The sequence below is a fragment of the Hermetia illucens genome, chromosome 6 (genome assembly GCF_905115235.1).
Source record: "Hermetia illucens chromosome 6, iHerIll2.2.curated.20191125, whole genome shotgun sequence".
Classification (NCBI taxonomy): domain Eukaryota; kingdom Metazoa; phylum Arthropoda; class Insecta; order Diptera; family Stratiomyidae; genus Hermetia; species Hermetia illucens.
Genome location: NC_051854.1, coordinates 38,543,998 through 38,562,911, shown reverse-complemented (window position 1 = coordinate 38,562,911; position 18,914 = coordinate 38,543,998). Strand labels below are relative to the sequence as shown.

Below are 18,914 nucleotides of genomic sequence, written 5' to 3'. Positions count from 1 at the left end.
CTTAATGTGTGACCTATCGAATGCCATTTCCGCTTTCCGATCACATCGCGTACATGTGAGAAGCCTATGCGCCGACCCAGTTCTCTGTTTGAAAAAGTATCAGGCTTCCGATGATATGACGCTGATAGGTATTGACGAATCCTTTGAGCTTTCGAGTGGAACTGGTGGTCACTTTCCATATGTTTCCCCCATATATAACAGCAACACAGAAAGAACGCTAGTATAGAAGAATTTCAACTTGATTTGACTGCCGCTTTTCTGTGTTCCTGGGCATAGAAACATAGTGGGATATGAGCGGGTCGATGGCCTGGCAGGTGGGGCTCTGCTTTCGACAGTCCCTTGGTTGGCATAGTCGGCGTACCCCTGGTGACTTTGATGGGTGAAATCTACTCGAACTGCTTAACAGTCGGTAATTTCAGGTGGTGAAGTCCATCTAGGAGGATTTGGCACTCCTATAACGAGGTCCGATTGTGAGGGGTAGGTAGGTAGGTATCAGTGGCCGCTCCGAGGAGCCCAATTAGCGCATTGGTGCGCCGTTTTGATGCCACAAACTCCTAAGACCGTGACTGTTGTTATAGGAACAGGGAAGCAGAGTCCAGCTGGCTCGGATCTTCAGAGCCAGCCCGTAGCATTCACGAAGGAAAGCAGCTCTCCGACCCTGTAGCTAGAAATCTCACTGAGGTCCCCAAAGAATGGTTTACCCAGTGTCCGCAGCCTGACTCGAGCCAGAGCTGGGCAATCGCAGAGAAAGTGTATGAGGGTTTCCCTTCCTTCTCCGCAGTTTCGGGAAGATGTCGTCGTTGAGTACAAGGCCTTGATGGCCGCTTGGCTGTCGGTGAGAATGGCTATGCTACGCTTGGGGCTCGAATCAGGCTCCAGCCATCGACAGACTTCCAATATCGCCAGTACTTCCGCCTGGAATACACTGGTGAAACCTGGGAGACCATACGATTTGGATACACTGTGTGTATTCGAGAAAACCCCCGCGCCGACTCCATAGGCCATCTTTGATCCGTCCGTAAAGAATACCATGTCATAGTCTTGCAACACGCCGCCGGTTTTCCACTTTGCCCTGGTTGGAAGGTCCACAGCAAAGTTTCTCGTGAAGTTCAGCTTGCGTGTGACATAGTCCGTGGGGGATGCCCAGATTTCTCGAGATATTTCATCTAGAATGTTGCTGTGGCCGTAGGACTTCGCTGCCAAGCATCCGGACTCACGTAGTCTGACGGCACTGCACGCTGCAACATATTTGATGTGGAGGTCTAGGGGGAGGAGATGTAGGAGTACATTGAGAGCATCTGCCGGGCAGGACTGCAGAGCCCCAGTAGCACCTGCACACGCGGTTCTTTGAATCCTATTAAGCTTCGTTCTATTGTATTTCTTCTTCAAAGCCTGCCACCATACAATAGATCCGTACGTCAGGATCGGACGCACTACAGCGGTGTACATCCAGAGAACCATCCTCGGCCGGAGACCCCATTTCTTGGCAAAGGTTCTCTTACAGGCATAGAAGGCTATACAGGCCTTCTTAACCCTCAGTTCTATGTTCGACCTCCAATTTAGCTTAGGATCCAGGATTACACCCAGATACTTTACATTAGAGGAAAGAACCAATCTTTGTTCATTCAGCCGTGGTAGATGGAATTCAGGTATCCTTGTCTTGGTGGTGAATAGCATCAGTTGCGTTTTGGTTGGGTTAATGCTGAGTCCACATCTTGCGGCCCACAGGCACACCTTTCGCAACACTCCTTCCATGATGTCGCTCATAATGGACAGAAACATCCCTGATACTAATATCACCAAGTCGTCGGCATACGCCACCACCTTCACCCCGCTACTGTCCAATGTACGTAAAATTTTGTCCATTACTATTAACCAGAGCACCGGTGAGATAGCACCACCCTGGGGCGTGCCTCTGTTCACAGCTCTGGTCAAGTGGTTGCCTCCCAGATCGGACTGGATTATCCTGGTACTCAGCATGGATATAATCCAATGCGTGAGATACCCCTCCAATCCAATACTGGTCAAGGCTTCCTTGATGGCGTTGGTTCTGACGTTGTTGAAAGTTCCTTCTATATCCAAGAAGGCAGCAAGGGTATACTGCTTGTACTGCAGCGACCGCTCAACTGTGCCAATTACCTCGTGGAGGGCGGTTTCTGTGGATTTTCCTTTGAGGTAGGCATGCTGGGACTTAGAGAAAGGCGTTCTCTCCATAATCGTCCTTAAGTGAATGTCCAGGACGCGTTCTAGGGTCTTCAGCACGAAAGAGGTCAGGCTGATTGGCCGAAAGTCCTTCGCGGACTCATGACCTCGCCTGCCGGCTTTCGGTATGAAAACCACACGTGCGCGCCTCCAGGACTGCGGTACGTATCCTAAAGTGATGCAGCTCCGGTAAATCTCAACAAGCCACGGCACAACCCTTTCCTGCTGCTTCTGTAGCATGACTGGCATTATGCCATCTGGGCCTGGAGATTTGTATGCGGAGAAGCCCAGCCGATCCTATCCCCGGTAATTACCGATTTGATAGTCTTGCACAGCTGGGGTTGCCGCAAACCCTCCAAGCGAGGTTCTGACTCACAGTCCTCCTCGCTGGAGGGAAAGTGCGTTTGAACCAGCAGCTCCAAGGTTTCACTAGAAGATTCTGTCCAGGAGCCTTCCGACTTTTTAAGGAAGGATGGACTCTTATGTTCCTTGGACAGAATCTTATTGAGCCTCGCGGATTCACTAGTGCTTTCAATGTTCTGACAATAGTCTAGCCAAGACCAGTCCTGATGGCCGACTTGTACTTCTTTAGGCAGTCCTTATATGGCTGCCAGTATTTTTGGCTATAGCAGATGTTGAAGATTTCTCTGCCACCACGGTGGCAGGGTCTTTTTGCTGTACTTAGCAGGGCACGAGACTTTGAAGGCGGTATCAAAAGCCTTTGACTCCAGTTCGTCTGTCGTGCCAATCCTACCAATTTGCGCACTGGAGAGTTTGTTCTTAATTACCTGACCAAACTTTCTCCAGTCGATCCTCCGGGGGTCTCTAAAGGGCTTGGAAACCTCTGCGGCGAGATCTAGACTGAAGAGTTTCCAACTGTGGTCAGAGAAGGATCTCTGGTCAAACACTCTCCAGTCCTCCACCCTAAGAATCCCGTTGTCTGTTATTAGGGTGATATCAAGGACCTCCTCCCAACCGTCACAGTTCTCCGAGCAGGGGAAATGAAAGGTTGGTGTACTGCCCCTGTTACACACCGATAGATTTGAAGTAATAATAAAATCAAAGAATGACTCACCTCTTTCGTTGATTTCGGAGCTGCCCCAAAGCGCATGCCTTGCATTTGCGTCGCAGCCTATCAGCAGGTTGGCTTTCTTTGCTGTTATGGTGTTCGTCAGATGTTGTAGTTCTTCTGGCGCAGCTGATCGGTCATGAGCCATGTACGCCGAGGAAATATACACGTTCTCTGCCCCCACCTGCTCCAGCTTGACCACAACTAGGTCACTGGAACTCAGGTCCGGGCACAGGAAAGCGTGTAGACTCTTCCTCGCAAGAATACATGCTCTAGGTCTATCCTGATCAGCGTCTCCTGTGCTGTGGAATAAATTAAGAGATTTATCTGCGTTACCCTCAGCATGATCTGCTTGCGTGGGGGGTTTGTCAGTCCCCGTCGGACCGTCGATCGTCATCTCCCCCAAAAGCTTGTTGGCGGCGTCGATTGGGTCAAGGTCATCGTCCGGTTTTGCAGAACGGAACACTTTTACTTTGGCATTCCTGACTCCGAACCACACTTTATAATCAGCCTTTTTCAGTGCCTCGAGGCACTCCTCGTTTATGCGGAGTAGTACGGGCTGGCTGTTTATCTGAGGTTCCTCCTCCTTTATAACAACCCAGTCGTCCATGGGAATCCCGGGGTTGTGAAGGCGCAGGAAATGGACGAGCTTGTCCTTCTCCATGCGGATCTTCGGCAACCAGATGCGAGCGACCGGTTTCCTGGGAATCTCGTCGTAAGGGATAATCTTGAGCTTAACGCCCTCCCAGGCGTCGCTGATCTTAGCGACACACGAGCCGAGAAAGTCCTTAGAGAACTGGTCCATGCAAGCTATTACGTGGAACCCACGGACCACCTGAGATGAATCAAAGTGGGGATTGAGTCGCGGGTGCTTGCCTCCGGTCTCTACGAGATGTTCATAGATCATGCCCGACAGCCTAGCCTCCACACTGGTCCACACCTCCAGCGTTAGTTTGCCGCTAGCAGAATTGCCATCCGCCAGCGCCACACGTAAGTGACTCCTGGCCACGTTGCTGAAGGGCTTCGCAGTACGTGGCCCGCCGGCTGACGGTTGCTGTACAATTTCTTCCGTATGTTGCTTGGCGTCTGCGCTCTTGCCCACTCTGCTCCGCTTCTTATCTTGTTCGACCTCGTCTTGAGATCGGTTGCGTTTTAGAGCGATGGGCTTCGCCTTCTGCTCGTCAGCCCGGCGTTTGCTGTTGTATTCATCAACAATCGCCTGGTATTTAGCGAGGTCTTTTTCATACCGCTCGTCGACAGTACCGGCCTCCTTATTCTTGGCAATCTTGCCGAGAATATGCATGGCCTTCTGGTACTGGCTCTTAAGCAGGACACCCGTGGACCTTCCCTTCTTAGCCGGTTTCCGGCGACCGACATTCTTGTCGGTTTTCGCTTTCGAGGGACCCCCGACGCTGAGGGCTTCGGGTCAGGAGTACTATGTCTGGTACTCGCTACACCCAGCTTGACGGCAGTGGGTTCTAGGCTGGAAGCCACTAGTCCGTCTGACGCCTCGCTCCGGGAGGTCCCTGCGGTTGGTTTCAGCACAACGGTGCTACGGCTGGCACCGAGTGTACTGCTCTCGACGGCCACTGTCTGCTGGCTGGAGGCCAGCAGCTCGTCCTCCGATGATGCGCCTGGCATCATCGCCTCCTCTTCTATCGTCGTTTTAGTTCTTTTGTTAATTGAGTCCATGTCTTGGTCCCACGAGTAGTCCGGGAAGAATGTCCACCCTGGCTGGCCCGGCCACCAGGGTAAGGGTCTTATTTGAAACTAAAGGTGCCCAAGGTATTCAGAGTTCGCATACTAAAGACCAAGCTCCCCATTGGCCACGCAGCCCTCGGCCTATGCTGTTCCACCTTGGCTTGGGGTCCTATTAGCACCTTCTCCGGGGCAGGGAGGACGATCCCCGGGCGAGATCTACTTGCCCCTAACACATGACCAGCAGACAAGCAGATCCTCGTCAGTTGGATGGGCCTACTCCCAGCCCGGCCCTACACACTCTTGGCCCGCCCGAAGACGGTTTCCAGCGGCCACCACGCGGAGGTCGTGTGAGGACTTGCCGAATTATGCAACCTTAACCTTAACTGGCCTCTAGGGGACTACACCGTTTGACTCGGCACAGCCTACAATCCACATTGTCGAAGTTGAGGTGAGCAGGGAGTAATCCTCAGGTAGTTGTTTAGGATAAGCGAGATCCTAAATCCACATCCACATGATGGTGGACCGGACCAAATCCTCAGGTATTTCCTTCGCAATTGCAAAGCTCAAGCTAGAGCTAGGCTGCGGATACTAGGAACAGTTATTTGGGAACCTAAAAGAGATCTCTGGTCGCATGGTGGGGGAACTGTCATCCATTGTAAATTCTACGGGCTAGCTGCAGGGATCTGAGTTTAAGGACTCTCCGTTTTGGAGGACAAAAATTCATAAGTCCTACAAATGAAAATTATAGCCAGAATGCTTCAAATATTATGTATTTCTAGCATTTATGTGCCACTACAAAGTATTGGACGGTACCGTTCTGTGATGCACAATTTGCGTTAGTTCTTCAATCGGTCTGTTTACTCTTAGCATCAACCAAGGCTCTGATCATCATACACTTGGCGATGGTATACGCCTTCTTACAGGGGTGTTGTTCTTCGTCTGCAATAAATAGAAATAATTAGTTTGGAACTTTCATGGTTGTCACAGCTGCTATACCTACCACCTTCAGCTTGGCAAACCTCCACGGAATCACCAGTTGCCGGCCATAAAAGAGTTGTTACCTTAAATTTATCAATGATGCCGTTGTTCAGGACTTGGGCCTTTTCGAGAACGCATCTCATGAAGCACTTTTAGGGAAGATAGTAAATATTTAGTGTTTCTCAGTATATCATTGAAGATACAATCAAGTGGCTCTGATCTTACCATAGGTGTCGTGTCTGTTTCGTCTGGTAAGGACCCTGAATTGTTGAACTCCTCCATATATTCTTTTGGTAGACCATGTTATTTGCTGTGAATATTGAATACTTTCATGGCTGAACTTACCGAAATTAATACGGAAACTTTCATTGCAAATAGACATGATCTCCTGAAGATTCATCCCCACGTTAACCTCGTCATTGGCGGCACTTGCTAAATCCTCGGCATTGCGTTTATGGTTTTCGGATCCAGATTTATCATTCTCCGTTTGGCTAAGAGGCGCACTTACTGCGGAAGCAACTGCGCAGATTAGTATCAGACCACGTGCAACCGTAGATAACATATTCGGCCCTTCAGTGGATGCTCTAAATCACAACTGTCTACCCCACTTTTTGCGACCTTTTATATATAAATCGAATTAAATCCTACTAATTTTCCGATAATTGGAAAATTGTATCTGAATAAGAGCATGATGGAAAATTGTTCGCGGTAAATATGGATAAACGCGAAAAACGTGCTTTGAGAATAAATTCAAATTCTGTTTATAACGTGCGAATAATGTTTGCAATTGTGGCGAGGATATGGTATAATGTGGACTATATTATAATAAAGTAATTTTCCAATTCATCACATGATTATCATATAATATAGTTCGAAATAGTATCCATTATGAGCACGTCATTTGTCATATTCTGAGGGGGGCAGAGTATTGGATCTTGCTTCTGGCGAGTCTGAAATGTATTTATTTGGAGTTCGATAAGAGAAGCTTCATATCTAGATTAGTTAATCTTTTTTTTTTTGTTTTTTTTTGTGCGTACACGGAGGTCGAAAATCTTAGAAAGACACGTCCGCCGCAGCTCCGCCGCCCGAACGGCGAAACTACAGCGGACGCGTGTGGGATTCACACCCACTAAAAACCAGCCCCGGTCTCTCCAGCCCCAGCCCCGCGGGACCACCATTGAGGTATTACTTCGCGGGGTAGGTTTGCTCTTAGGCACTCATCCTTCTCCTATTTGCAGCTTTCCTCCCTCTTTGTTCCTTCAGCAACTCCTCCTGCATTTGGATGATTGAGGAGCCAACCGAAAGCCACTTCTCCTCGGACTCCAGCATCTCAGTAACCAAGCTCTCCGGGGTCCTGCTCCTACCCAGCACCTGGTTTAAGCTCCTTCTCTCCATCGCAAATCGTGGGCAGTGAAACATCACATGCTCTGGATCCTTCGGTATGCCATCACATCTGGGACAGTTCGGAGAATCATCCAAGTCAAAGCGGTGCAGATACTGCCTGTAGCAACCACCGTGTCCCGTGAGGAACTGGGTAATGTGGTAGTTGGTCTCCCCATGTTTTCGCTCAAGTCACACCCTAATGTTGGGAATGAGCCTGTGTGTCCACTGACCTTTCGTAGGCTCGTCCCATCTGCGTTACCAGAGATCAAGCGACTCTGATCTTGCCGCATTTCTACACTGCGCATGTCCCTCCATACGTTTTGCATTGTACAGGACACTCATTTCTTTGGCCAGAATGTCAACCGGGATCATGCCTGCCACCACCAATACTGCCTCATCTGATGTGGTTCTAAAAGCACCGTCTCTGAGAGTTTGCAAGCGCCTCTGCCCACACAGGCGTCGAGTAGAGCAGGATGGAGCGCACCACTCCGGCTAGCACCAACTTCCGGCAATGTTTCGGTCCACCAATATTTGGCAACATTTTTGCAAGTGCCGTGTTGGCACTGGCTGCCTTTTGGCATGCATATTCTAGGTGTTCTCTAAAACTCAATTTAGTGTCAATTATTACCCCCAGGTATTTGATAGCAGGCTTTGATACGACCGTATGTCCACCGACCTCCACTTTCACAGTGTTATTTTTCCTGCGTTTCGTTATTAAGACCGCTTCCGTTTTCGTGTCCGCCAAGGTCAGCCCGGCCTTTTCTAGCCAGGACTTTACCGCTCTCACTGTTTCCGTTGCATAAACCTCCACATCTTCTGGGTGTTTTGCTGCAACAACCACAGCTAGGTCATCAGCAAAGTCGAAAATCGTAGTCCCCTCTGGGACGGGAAGAGCAAGCACCCCATTATACATGATATTCCACAACAGGGGACCAAGTACCGATCTCTGTGGTACGCCGGCTGTGAGAATGTACTCTTTGGGGCCCTCATCCGTCCCGTACCAGAGAGTCCTCTCTGATAGGTAGTTTTCCACCAAATTCGCTAAGTATCCGGGGACACCTATGTCAGCCAACGCCCCTTTAATTCTATTCCAGTTGGCCGAGTTGAATGCGTTTTTGACATCCAACGCCACCACGGCACAGCAGCCGCCAGAAATCAGTGCACCTTTTGCCAGGTTTACCACCATGCCAATTGCGTCCACCGTAGAGTGGGCGCGTCGGAAACCAAACTGGCGTTCCGACAAACCAGATCAGTTAATCTTAATTTCGTAAATAAGTTATAGTTTGTTTCCTAAGGATGTAGATATCACAGATGTTATTCCTAACTTGGGGGCGAGTGGCATCCCTATAAGATATCATCATCAACGGCGCAACAACCGGTATCCGGTCTAGGCCTGCCTTAATAAGGAACTCCAGACATCCCGGTTTTGCGCCGAGGTCTACCAATTCGATATCTCTAAAAGCTGTCTGGCGTCCTGGCTCACGCCATCGCTCCATCTTAGGCAGGGCCTGCCTCGTCTTCTTTTTCTACCATAGATATTGCCATTATAGACTTTCCGGGTGGGATCATCCTCATCCATACGGATTAAGTGACCCGCCCACCGTAACCTATTGAGCCGGATTTTATCCACAACCGGACGGTCATGGTATCGCTCATAGATTTCGTCATTGTGTAGGCTACGGAATCGTCCATCCTCATGAAGGGGGCCAAAAATTCTTCGGAGCATTCTTCTCTCGAACGCGGCCAAGAGTTCGCAATTTTTCTTGCTAAGAACCCAAGTTTCCGAGGAATATATGAGGACTGGCAAGATCATAGTCTTGTACAGTAAGAGTTTTGACCCTATGGTGAGACGTTTCGAGCGGAACAGTCTTTGTAAGCTGAAATAGGCTCTGTTGGCTGACAACAACCGTGCGCGGATTTCATCATCGTAGTTGTTATCGGTTGTGGTTTTCGACCCTAGATAGGAGAAATTGTCAACGGTCTCAAGTTGTATTCTCCTATCCTTATTCTTCTTCGTGTTTGATATGCGGGGCTGATTTTGAATTTTTAATGTTTTGTGGTAGTGAAGGGGTAGTATAGGACCCAGGGCGAAATATGAGTTGGGAAACAAGGACGCTCCTTAAAACGAAACAAATTATCTAACAGGTCTAGGTTAGTGGCTGGGTAGGTCTGACAACCCTACATGGAAAACCATACTCGTATATTACGGAGCCACAAAAGGAACATCGGACTGGATGGATTCTACAACGACGGACCCGGGAATAAAATAGGACGAACGCTTTACATATTTCTTGAAGGAATGTGTGGTGCTTCCTGAACAGAAAACGAGCTGCCAAGTAGCTAGCTAATATCCAAATATAAGGTTGATGCCACTGCGTTACTAAAGGTGTTCTGGGAAGGGACCGGTTTCATCGAGAAGAACCACTACAGCATATGTTGTAGTGGCTATCCAGTAAACCATGTATTCGGAGTAAGTTTCCTAGCCAGCCAAAAATTGAAACCAAACCTGGTTTCTCAGATAATCCCTGAATATTCGTAAGCGATATCTTGGCACGTGGAAAGTGTGCCTAGAATGCCTTCTATCTTACAGAATTGCTGACATCAAGCGTTCAAGGAGCACTACCCGCCGAGTTCGGCGGCTATTTGCCTCCGTTCGATGAACTGCATCCGTGACTTGCATGGCAGCATCCACTGCGGATCGCCCTGCTCTTAAACCCGAACTGATGTTGGGGTAAGTTTTTTGCAGAAAGGATCGTTTCAACAAGGTTACTTCTGATGAGCTTTTGTTTGTATACCTTGCCGAGATACTATCGGTTTCTGGCGCCTTTTTATTTTTTAACGAGATGGCCGCCTCTTCCAACTCTTTTACAGAAAAAGGTGGCAGTCCTCGGCACGTCCGCGGTGTTGTAATAAACCCATGCGGTGTATCTGCTCGGCCTTAATTGAACCGGGTTTTCCTACGAGTCCCCATTCACCTTTTCGACCAGCTCCTGCCAGCAGCGATCCTTGCTTCTGCTTATCGCGAAGTTTCTTTTTGGTTGATCTGTACTCCATTATTGTGCTTTTTGTGTCCTTCCGGTTGTTAAGGCGTTGCGTTAAGCGGCGGAGTTTGTGACACTCCTTCCGAAGTTCGGCAATCTTCGCCGTCCACCAATACATAGAAGGTCGCTTGCTGAGAATTCATCACCCATCTACCAGCGACGACGACGGAAAGAATACGTCGGGAATACTACCCTTTTAGCTTGGGCGTTGAAATGTTGGGATGGATCCCTTGTTTAACAGCCGACATTTCGAGAATTCATTTTCCTCTGGAATCAAGATGGGGCATGCTCCATTCAAGCACCATTGGCATTAAAGTTCCCCCGCCCAGGACCCGCCCATCCGTGCTCAAGATTGCGTTCTCCAGAGTATCAAGTCTGCGTCGGAAGTCCGATATCCTCTCCTTCGGTGTTAGGAAGACGCTGGACAGCGCTGCACCTAAACGCCGAATCCAGAGAAACCCATCACCTTGGCCTTGGGCAAGAATTCTAACACGACGCCATCTCGCACCCAGATGGAAGCGTTACTCGATAAGTCGAGGTGCCATGAAGCTGGGCCATTCGGTACTAATCGGTGCTAGATCAGCTTTTATCTCCGCATCGAACTGTGCTAGCAACTCATGGGCGATTGTACTTCGGTGAATATTGATGCAGATCATGTTAACCACGACCTAACTATTTTTTCAATGAAAAAAGGAATAGCAGGTGAGTCCGCATAATTTCGACCTTGAGCCTAGATTTTCTCTCTATGGTCCTGCCTCGGAGGTTCGGGTTCTTAGCAAGAAAAATTGCGAACTCTTTGTCACGTCCGAGGAAAGAATCTTTCTATATAAACGTTTGGTTGTGGATAAAACCAGGCTTAAAAGGGTGGGGGGGGGGGGGGGGGTTGGTGGAAAGGCTATTAGAGTAATGCTTGAGATTAAATGCGTAAGCCAGGACGCCAGACAGCTTTTACGGATATTAACTTGATGGACCTCGGTGCAGCAAAACCGGTATGTCTCCAATTCTTTACTTTACTTACTAAACCAGGTCTAGATTGGATATCGGTACCAGTATTTTCGATTGGTGACTTTTCGTGATCGCGCCTCCTCTATTCCAGTTACATTATGTTGCCTGGGGGAGGGAATCGAAGGGTTTGTGGGTGATAAAAAAATCATCGAAATTAATTATGTTCAATGCCTCTGCATGGGGAAAGAGGGAGAGGAATATAACGCTGAAAGTTTTGACCAAATTGGGGAAAGTAAAGATTCTGGATTCTTTCGATACCGTTGTCGAGGAGGGCATGCACTTTCCCAAACCCAACCACCAACTTGTGCCCTAATACAATAGCCAAAGCCGAAAATACTAGTAAATTCAGACTCCATCCAGCTTAGTGGAAGCATAGTTGACTGTCCTTGTTAGAGTCGAAGTCTTACCAGAAAATGCACTGCAGCGGTGAAGGGTATCCGGTCGGCAAGGTTCCTCCAGAAAAACGTCAGCAAAGGCATGATGAATTGGGAAGAACTCCTGGACCGTATTTCCTTCTGCAGGTGAACAAGGGCACCAGCGGAACTTCTGCGAAAAGCAGAAACAGACGCACGTCTTACTGAGAACATTGTAAGCGCCAAACGGATGGGAGACAATATGTCGCAAAGCAACCCGAGGAAAAGCGGAAAAAGGAGGAAGTGTCTGAAGGAGATTTCATCCAGGTAGTCAGGTAGGTGCAAAACAAGAAGGCAGAAGAGAGAGGCTAAGGTCGTAACCATCTCACAGGAAAGGTTGAAGTGGAGGAGGCCATTAAGTGTGAATTTCCGGAGATAACCAATGTCCAGATAGGTATCACTTCTGTGAATTCTCGTTGTTGAGCAAGTCGCCGAGCAATAAGCGAGGAAACTTCTTAAGAGCGGGAAAATCAAAATCGGATGGATAATATGCAAGGTACGAATGCAGGTAACTCCCACCAAGTGTTACAGGTGCTTGGACTAAGGCCGCACGTCTACAACCTGGCAGGGACCCGAAAGGAGGACAGCATGCCGTTGAAGCGATCAGATAGGTGACCAAACAAATATCTGCAACGAAAAAAAGAATTGCGATCTCTCCAAGGATCGTGAGTCGTCTGGAGAGAGCCTCGCATATGCTGCGGAATCCGAACTGTGTAAAGTCTCCAAGGCGGAACTGGAAAGAGTTAGGACGCGGCTAGAATGATCCGCATCCTACAGATTAACATGTATCGGAGGGCAAACGCTCACGAGCTGTTAGTGTAGTTCACTGTGGAGGTAAAAGTTGATTCAATGCTAAACAGCGAACAATACCGAAACAAGGGACCCAGCTTTTTGGCATCTCGACTTGTCAGATGCCATTGCCATCTGGGTTTCGGCAGAGGGGATGGCTTTGGGTGAATTCGGTGTTTGGGGATACCGTTTTTTAGCGTTTACCTGAAACCGAATGAAAGATGTCGGCACGGTTCAATGCAGACTTGATGCTCTGGAGGATGCTGTTTTGGGCACGAAAAGGCCAATCCTGGTAGGGATAAGGGGATAGGGGATTTTGATGCTAGAGCCTTTGAAGGGTGCATGTCATAAGGCCACGAAGGTTCTTGGAGTACAATGTGGTGTCGATTGGTGAAGAACAAGCTATTCTTCAGCGTTATGGAGGATCCCAACCATGATATTAGTTTAAAAGCATAAATGGATTGTTTGATTGGGCGAGAGGGAGACAATGTATCATTCTGGCGTATGAGAAATTGACAAACCCAGCTAGTAAATTGAAATGATTCGATGGAGAGGAGAGAGAGCAGAAGAAAGATTTGAAAAGAGGTACAGCGCTGCGAAAAAGAGAAGAAAGCTTCATTGAATACTGAGTAAAACAGTTGAGCCAGGGTTTTGTTCTTATATAATAATATATCCTTTATTTTATTGTCTTTGATGTATATAAAGTTTGATATTAAAAATAAAATATTTTAGGGTATTATAACTTCTCATTCTTTATATTGGCTTACAATCTCTTTTGTGTTCCATTTTAACATTTGTACAATATGTCCTGACATATTTTTTACAAAATAAAATTAAACTAAATTATGTGTGCGTGTAAGCAGGATGTCATCAAAATCGGTATCTTACTTCTATTTTCAATGCGAAGTATTTTAAATTATTTTATAGTTTCATTTTATAGAATTAAATTCCCCCGTGGGGACGAATTGAAATTGGAGCTACCATTTTTGGCCTTGGCAATCTGTTGCAGCCAAACTTTTGATGTCCCCATGTTGGAGTATCTATCGGAGGTTCTATGTAACAATATATGAAGTTTATAGATAAATCCTAGTAAACCTGTAAAGCTATTTTCAACAATCTTTTTTCTAAATTGATATGATTAATTGATTCTGTGAGAAAGGTAGGTACAGGGGTTGACAATTCTTTGCCGTTTTAAGGGACGACTATAATTTTATGGCATATATTCTTAAAAACCATAAGTTCGTCCAATTCAGACCATTTAAGGGTATCTCCAATTTCTTCTACTTTAAATTAAGTACTGGAATTATTTCAAATAAAACTTGACTACTGACGATATACTGCGCCCCATGCTCGCCGAATATGGTACGATGCCTTTTCAGCGATCATTACTACTGGAGCATGTGTGTTACCTGATGTAACTTTAGGCATTACTGAGGCATCTACCACACGAAGACCTCTCACCCCATGAACTTTGAGTTCATGATCGACTACTGCTAGGGGATCACGAATTGGTCCCATTTTACATGAGCCCGCTTGATGATTTTCTGGGCCAGTGTTTCGTACAACCGCACATTCCCAGTATTCCTGCGAATTATACGGAATACGCTCGCATCCTTGAACTGGAGTTGTATCCAATCTCATTCCATAAGCACGAAGCGCTGGAGTTTCCGACAGGCGAATTACGAAACGGATTCCTTCCACGAGCGCCTTAACATCGTGCTCTTCAGTTAAATAATTGGCGTAGATTTTGGGATGTTCTAGTGGATCTGCAGAAGCTAAAGTGATGTAGCCTCGACTCTTTGGATGTAACAGTGCAGGGAATACTTGTACTGATCTTGTTCCGTTGCTTGTTAGTTCTCCTACTTGTCCGGTCTTAGCGCAATCAGCCAAATACCCTCCAAAGTATAATTGTGTATCTGGAACATTGGGATTTTCAGCATATCGTGTAGCGAATTTCGCGGTGACATCAGAGAGGCCGGTGCCTGACATGAGACCGTCACGGAACAAAAGGTATTCCATTGCGGTGGCCCAATTGAGAGGTCTGGTGTCAGCATCGTCTATGAAGAAATTCATGAAGAAGGCCACGTGATTGTGAAGATTCTTTCCAACACCAGGGAGGTTGACAATCGGACGAACACCAGCCTGTAAAATAAGAGGTACAATTACTTTAATTCTGGATGCATCTTTTTGTTAATTTGAGTTAAAAATTTCGCAAGGTTTCATCAAGGAACCAAGATGTTTAATTTCGACCAGCGATAGGCTTCTGAAAACTTTTGAGATTGCAGGGAATCGATTGATTAGGCTTTTTTTCCGATGCATGGAATGGAAATGAATCCAAGAGTTTCCTGAACCACTTTATTTACGATGGGGTCGTAACTTGGAAGGCAATATCCAACCATAATTTCCTTGGAATCAAATACCAGGACTATCTATCGTTGGAATTACCGGGTGTGAAGTATCAACCCGTCTTCTTTGGAATGGAGGGAGCCCTGAATCGGCCATCCACTTGATGGTGGACCGGATTATCCGGCTTTTCACTTTTCTGGCCCATGAGCTCCTCGGTTTGGGATGACACCCAAAGTTAAAAGATTTCCAATATACGATTACAGTTTCATGAAAGGCAGAAGCAACTCATCAGACGCTGCCCCTCAGGGCTCTCTTCACTCCAAACAAGAAATATTCCAGCTTCGGCCAACATTGGCCAGAAATACTAGGTGGTTTCTTTTCTAGACATACCTAGCCATGACATTTTTGCGAATTAAAAAAAGAGAGTGAACTACATCTGCTAACCACTTAGATCATGCCGCTCCCAGGGCAGGGGCAGTGCCTGATGAGTTGCCTCTGCTCTGGACGAAACCGTAGTCGTCTTTTGAAAATCAAACTCCTTTCTGCCATTACAACATTGGTATGGAGTTTAAAGACGAGACTTGGAATGAACTGATTTAACGGATATGATCATGAAAACGATGTATCAATTATTTTATTGTATCTTAGGAGTCCATTCTGAGGAATCACAAATTATCTCAAACAGATCATACAAAAAATGAAGCTCACCGACAATGTAGGAAGCAGCTTCCATCAAGTTTGCGGAAACCACGATAAAGCCATACGCAGAGAATCTTGTCACACGGTCAAAGAGCCTTTAAAGTTGAAGGTGTAACAAAGGACCAGCTCCTCACCACCATATCGGTGGGAAAAAGGTGAACGTTAACGAAAATAAGAAAAATGACAAAAGGCTCAATATGATTCTCAAACTGAGGCATCAGGAGAAGCTACATGTCTACAGTATTCTAATAGTCTGATCTTCCTAAGTGCCAGAAGGGAAAGGCAATGAGACAGTCTATCAACGATATCAACCCAATTCTCAAATGGGCAACTGACAATGGGACTAAAGGCAGAGGCTAGCAAAAGCACGTCACAACGGATACAGGAAGAAGACGTCTTAGTGGTATAATGTTGCCTATGTTATCTGAAAGTGAGCCTAAAGTCGGAAGAGGCATCCATGGTTAAACTCTTCGTTAGAAGAACCGGAGGAGAAAGTAGCAGTCGAGATCGGCCCGCGAGAGGGAGCAACCTCGAAAGTCAGCCTGAATCAAAATGGAAGAAGCCTAGGGTAGTCCAGGGGTGACAGTAGGGACAAAGACAGCCAGCGATAATTAAGTTGCTAGGGTCACGGACGTTGCATTGGCAAATACTTGTAAGATGCAACGGAGAAATTAAGAATCTTATCATTGGGCAGTTATATAAGCTTTGAAAGGCTAAACTTATGTTTGACGCGTACGCTTCCAACTAGAGCTAATTCTGGTTGAGTGTACGATGGAGGACGGAACAGGTACAGAGTCCTAGTTTTTAAGCTATCAAGCTGGGGAGGGCTGTGTTATTAGCCAACCCCACTGCCAGAGGGGACAAAGACTAAAGAAGAAGAACTATGATAGCATATGTTATGTATCTATAATACAAAATCGGTTCCATCCCACCGCGTATGCGCCGAGAGAAATTGAAGAAACATCAGGCGAAAACCCTACCTGACAGCGGGTTCAGACCTATGATCTACCAGGTAGGCAGATTAAAATATATCTTGCGGAAAACCAACAGCTTGCATAACTCTTAAGTCCTTCCTTTCTCCATAGCTTCTGCCTGGAAATTAAGCAGCACATCAAGCTGCATTGGGAGCCAGTGGGAGAACTTGTGAAGCAGTCGTTCTAGGAGACTACCCTGCGGACCACCGAAATAATTGAGAAAATAATGAAGTACTATGAGAGGAAGGTGTGACCAATTTTGATAGGTTGCGATGCCCAAGTACATTGTAGTGTCCGCATCTTTCCGACAGGTGTAGTCCTTGATTCGCCTTTTCCAGAGGCAATCTTAAAAAAAGACATCCTCCAATATCATGGCCTGAGAATGTCAAGGTACGGCGGGAGCCTCAAAAGCCGGCTATATCTGAGGTAGGGAACATATTGATCGAGGATGTGATCCGTTGTGGACCCTCATTTTCGATTGCGGCCACCTGGGCCAGGAGCTTTAAGGCTCCACATCCGCAGTCGAGTCGTCCTTTTTTATTTTTTCATTTCAAGGTTTAGCTCGCGTGTTGTTTATTTCGATAGGTGCACGCGAATCCCCGTGTTTGATTTATTTTTCAGGATCCGCTGCGGACCCATGTGCAGGAAAAGACACGTGAATTTTTGTGAATTGACACGTGAGGGGTCGAAGTGTTCGAAAGACCCCCACATTTTCGAGCCTGTGGAAGCACGTGTCGACGGAGCACTTCGATGGAGTTTCAAAATTTGTGGGCAGACCTTCACGGTCAATATAACTTTTAAGTTTTTGGGATAGCTCTCCGCTCTTGGTTGTCTCCGGCCATTCAACACAGTCTTTTGACCATCGATAAATCCAATTGTGTCATTACAAATCGCGCCCCAAGTGGGGCCCAATATTTCCTAGGTTCTGGTTACTTGAATCCATGGAAGATAGCCTTTTCCGGCTTACAACTTCGATTTGGTGTGTCAGATAGAGAAACAAAAGATTCTCAACATTGTTCCCGGCTAGGTTCTACGTGCATATGTCCTCATCTTTGAAGTTTTGGGTTTCACTCCTTTTTTCCCAGAAGCAAGTGTTCCTAAGTCTCAGTTTTCCTTCCTACCTTGTAGATTAGGGTTTCTTATACTTTCCTTATAGTATACCATGAGTCATTCTGATGTTTTGTTTTAAAGGGTAGGCTGTAAACCTCACTAGGGAAGACTCTCAGGTGTCGGTGGAGATACGTCCCGGCCCTGTAGAGGGTCTTGCCTGATCTTCGCTTGGTGTGGTCTTTTGAAGCGTTAGGTCTTGCAAGCGAACGTCTCTTAAGTCTCTGGAATACGGGCCTTCTCGGCTGGAGGCTGAAAGGTTGTGCCGTCCGAGCTTTTGGGAACTGTCTTTTCTTGCTTTTATATGAATGAAAATCCTTTCGAGATTTCGACATGCGGTTACTGATCCTTTCTCTCTGTGGCGAGGAAGAAGCTGATGGTTTGCTGGTATTAGATTAGAAACGGGGGACTGAAGCGATGTGCCATGCCCGGCCGCTTCCAATACTTTGCATGCGAATCCAAGCCAGGAAAAAGGGTAAAAAATAAAATGTGTGTCGGGTTGGAGGATAGTAGCGAGATGCTAGTCCTGGTCGTCCCTAATTTTCGCTCTTTCTCGCTTCTGATATCATACACAGAATTAGAAATGTTCGCGTTTCGATACTCTTGGTGATTGAAGAGACGTTTTTTTTTCATTGCCGGGAGAAGCATGTTAGTTGATGGCGAGTATTGGGTGGGAAACAGAGGTATGTAGCGCGAGGCTGTGTCTGATTGTCCGCAATACTTCGTCTCCAGCCAATTCTCCGACTTTAAACAGCAAAGATTAGATTGACGCGGATTTCGTTGTGACTTCGTTTCCATCTTTTTTCTTTGTAGGTATTAAGGAATGGATGAGCGTTTGGCATTTGGTTGGACAACGGAGATCGCAGCTAGATGCTGGGTCCGGCCGTGACCAATGGTGCATTCTCATCTCGTCCACGAATTCCAGACAAAGCAGAGTGAATTCTTGCGTTTCCCATTTTGTGTTTTGCTTATTTATTCTCCTATTCTACGGCGGGAAATGATTGTTTTGGTGTTTCTGTTTTTGAATTGAATTTGCCTTCGTCGGTTACTTCGGCGGCTTTTCCGTCAAAGAAAACCATGCTGAATGCAAGAGGAGTTGGCGAAGTTCAATTTTTCGAACATGTCTCTGTAGCGGTGCGACGGCGGTCACTTCCACTGCTTTATTGCCGGCCTTCTCACCACCACGTTCCACATTATTCGCGGATAG

General features: G+C 46.9%; 2 protein-coding genes across 4 annotated transcripts in view; both read right to left on the bottom strand.

The window, feature by feature from the left end:
* Positions 1 to 5,724: 5,724 nt before the first annotated feature.
* LOC119659806 (general odorant-binding protein 84a) lies at positions 5,725 to 6,556 on the bottom strand. 2 transcript variants are annotated; one of them, XM_038068076.1, is made up of 4 exons: positions 6,296 to 6,555; positions 6,176 to 6,237; positions 5,973 to 6,099; positions 5,725 to 5,911 (listed from the first exon to the last, which is right to left on the bottom strand). In XM_038068076.1, exons 1-4 carry the CDS (start codon positions 6,510 to 6,512, stop codon positions 5,817 to 5,819), a joined length of 501 nt encoding a protein of 166 aa, XP_037924004.1. In that variant the 5' UTR covers positions 6,513 to 6,555; the 3' UTR covers positions 5,725 to 5,816. The 2 variants fall into 2 exon arrangements, with proteins under 2 accessions (XP_037924004.1, XP_037924005.1); XM_038068077.1 differs by having other exon boundaries at positions 5,727 to 5,911; positions 5,969 to 6,099; positions 6,296 to 6,556.
* Positions 6,557 to 13,225: 6,669 nt separating this feature from the next.
* LOC119659534 (glucose dehydrogenase [FAD, quinone]) overlaps positions 13,226 to 18,914 on the bottom strand; it is a 240,024-nt gene continuing 234,335 nt past the window's right edge. For both annotated transcript variants that reach the window (XM_038067675.1, XM_038067676.1), the window contains one exon: positions 13,226 to 14,723. In XM_038067675.1, coding sequence (XP_037923603.1) covers positions 13,905 to 14,723 — 819 coding nt within the window. In that variant the 3' untranslated portion in view covers positions 13,226 to 13,904. The remainder of the gene's footprint in view (positions 14,724 to 18,914) is intronic.

Bases quoted from the DNA above. Each gene is read 5' to 3' on its own strand.
- LOC119659806 (XM_038068076.1), bottom strand. From the start codon at position 6,512: ATGTTATCTACGGTTGCACGTGGTCTGATACTAATCTGCGCAGTTGCT. The intron at 6,238-6,295 runs GTAAGTTCAGCC...GTCTACCAAAAG, and splicing joins AAGTTTCCGTATTAATTTCG to AATATATGGAGGAGTTCAAC. The intron at 6,100-6,175 runs GTAAGATCAGAG...CTTCCCTAAAAG, and splicing joins AAACAGACACGACACCTATG to TGCTTCATGAGATGCGTTCT.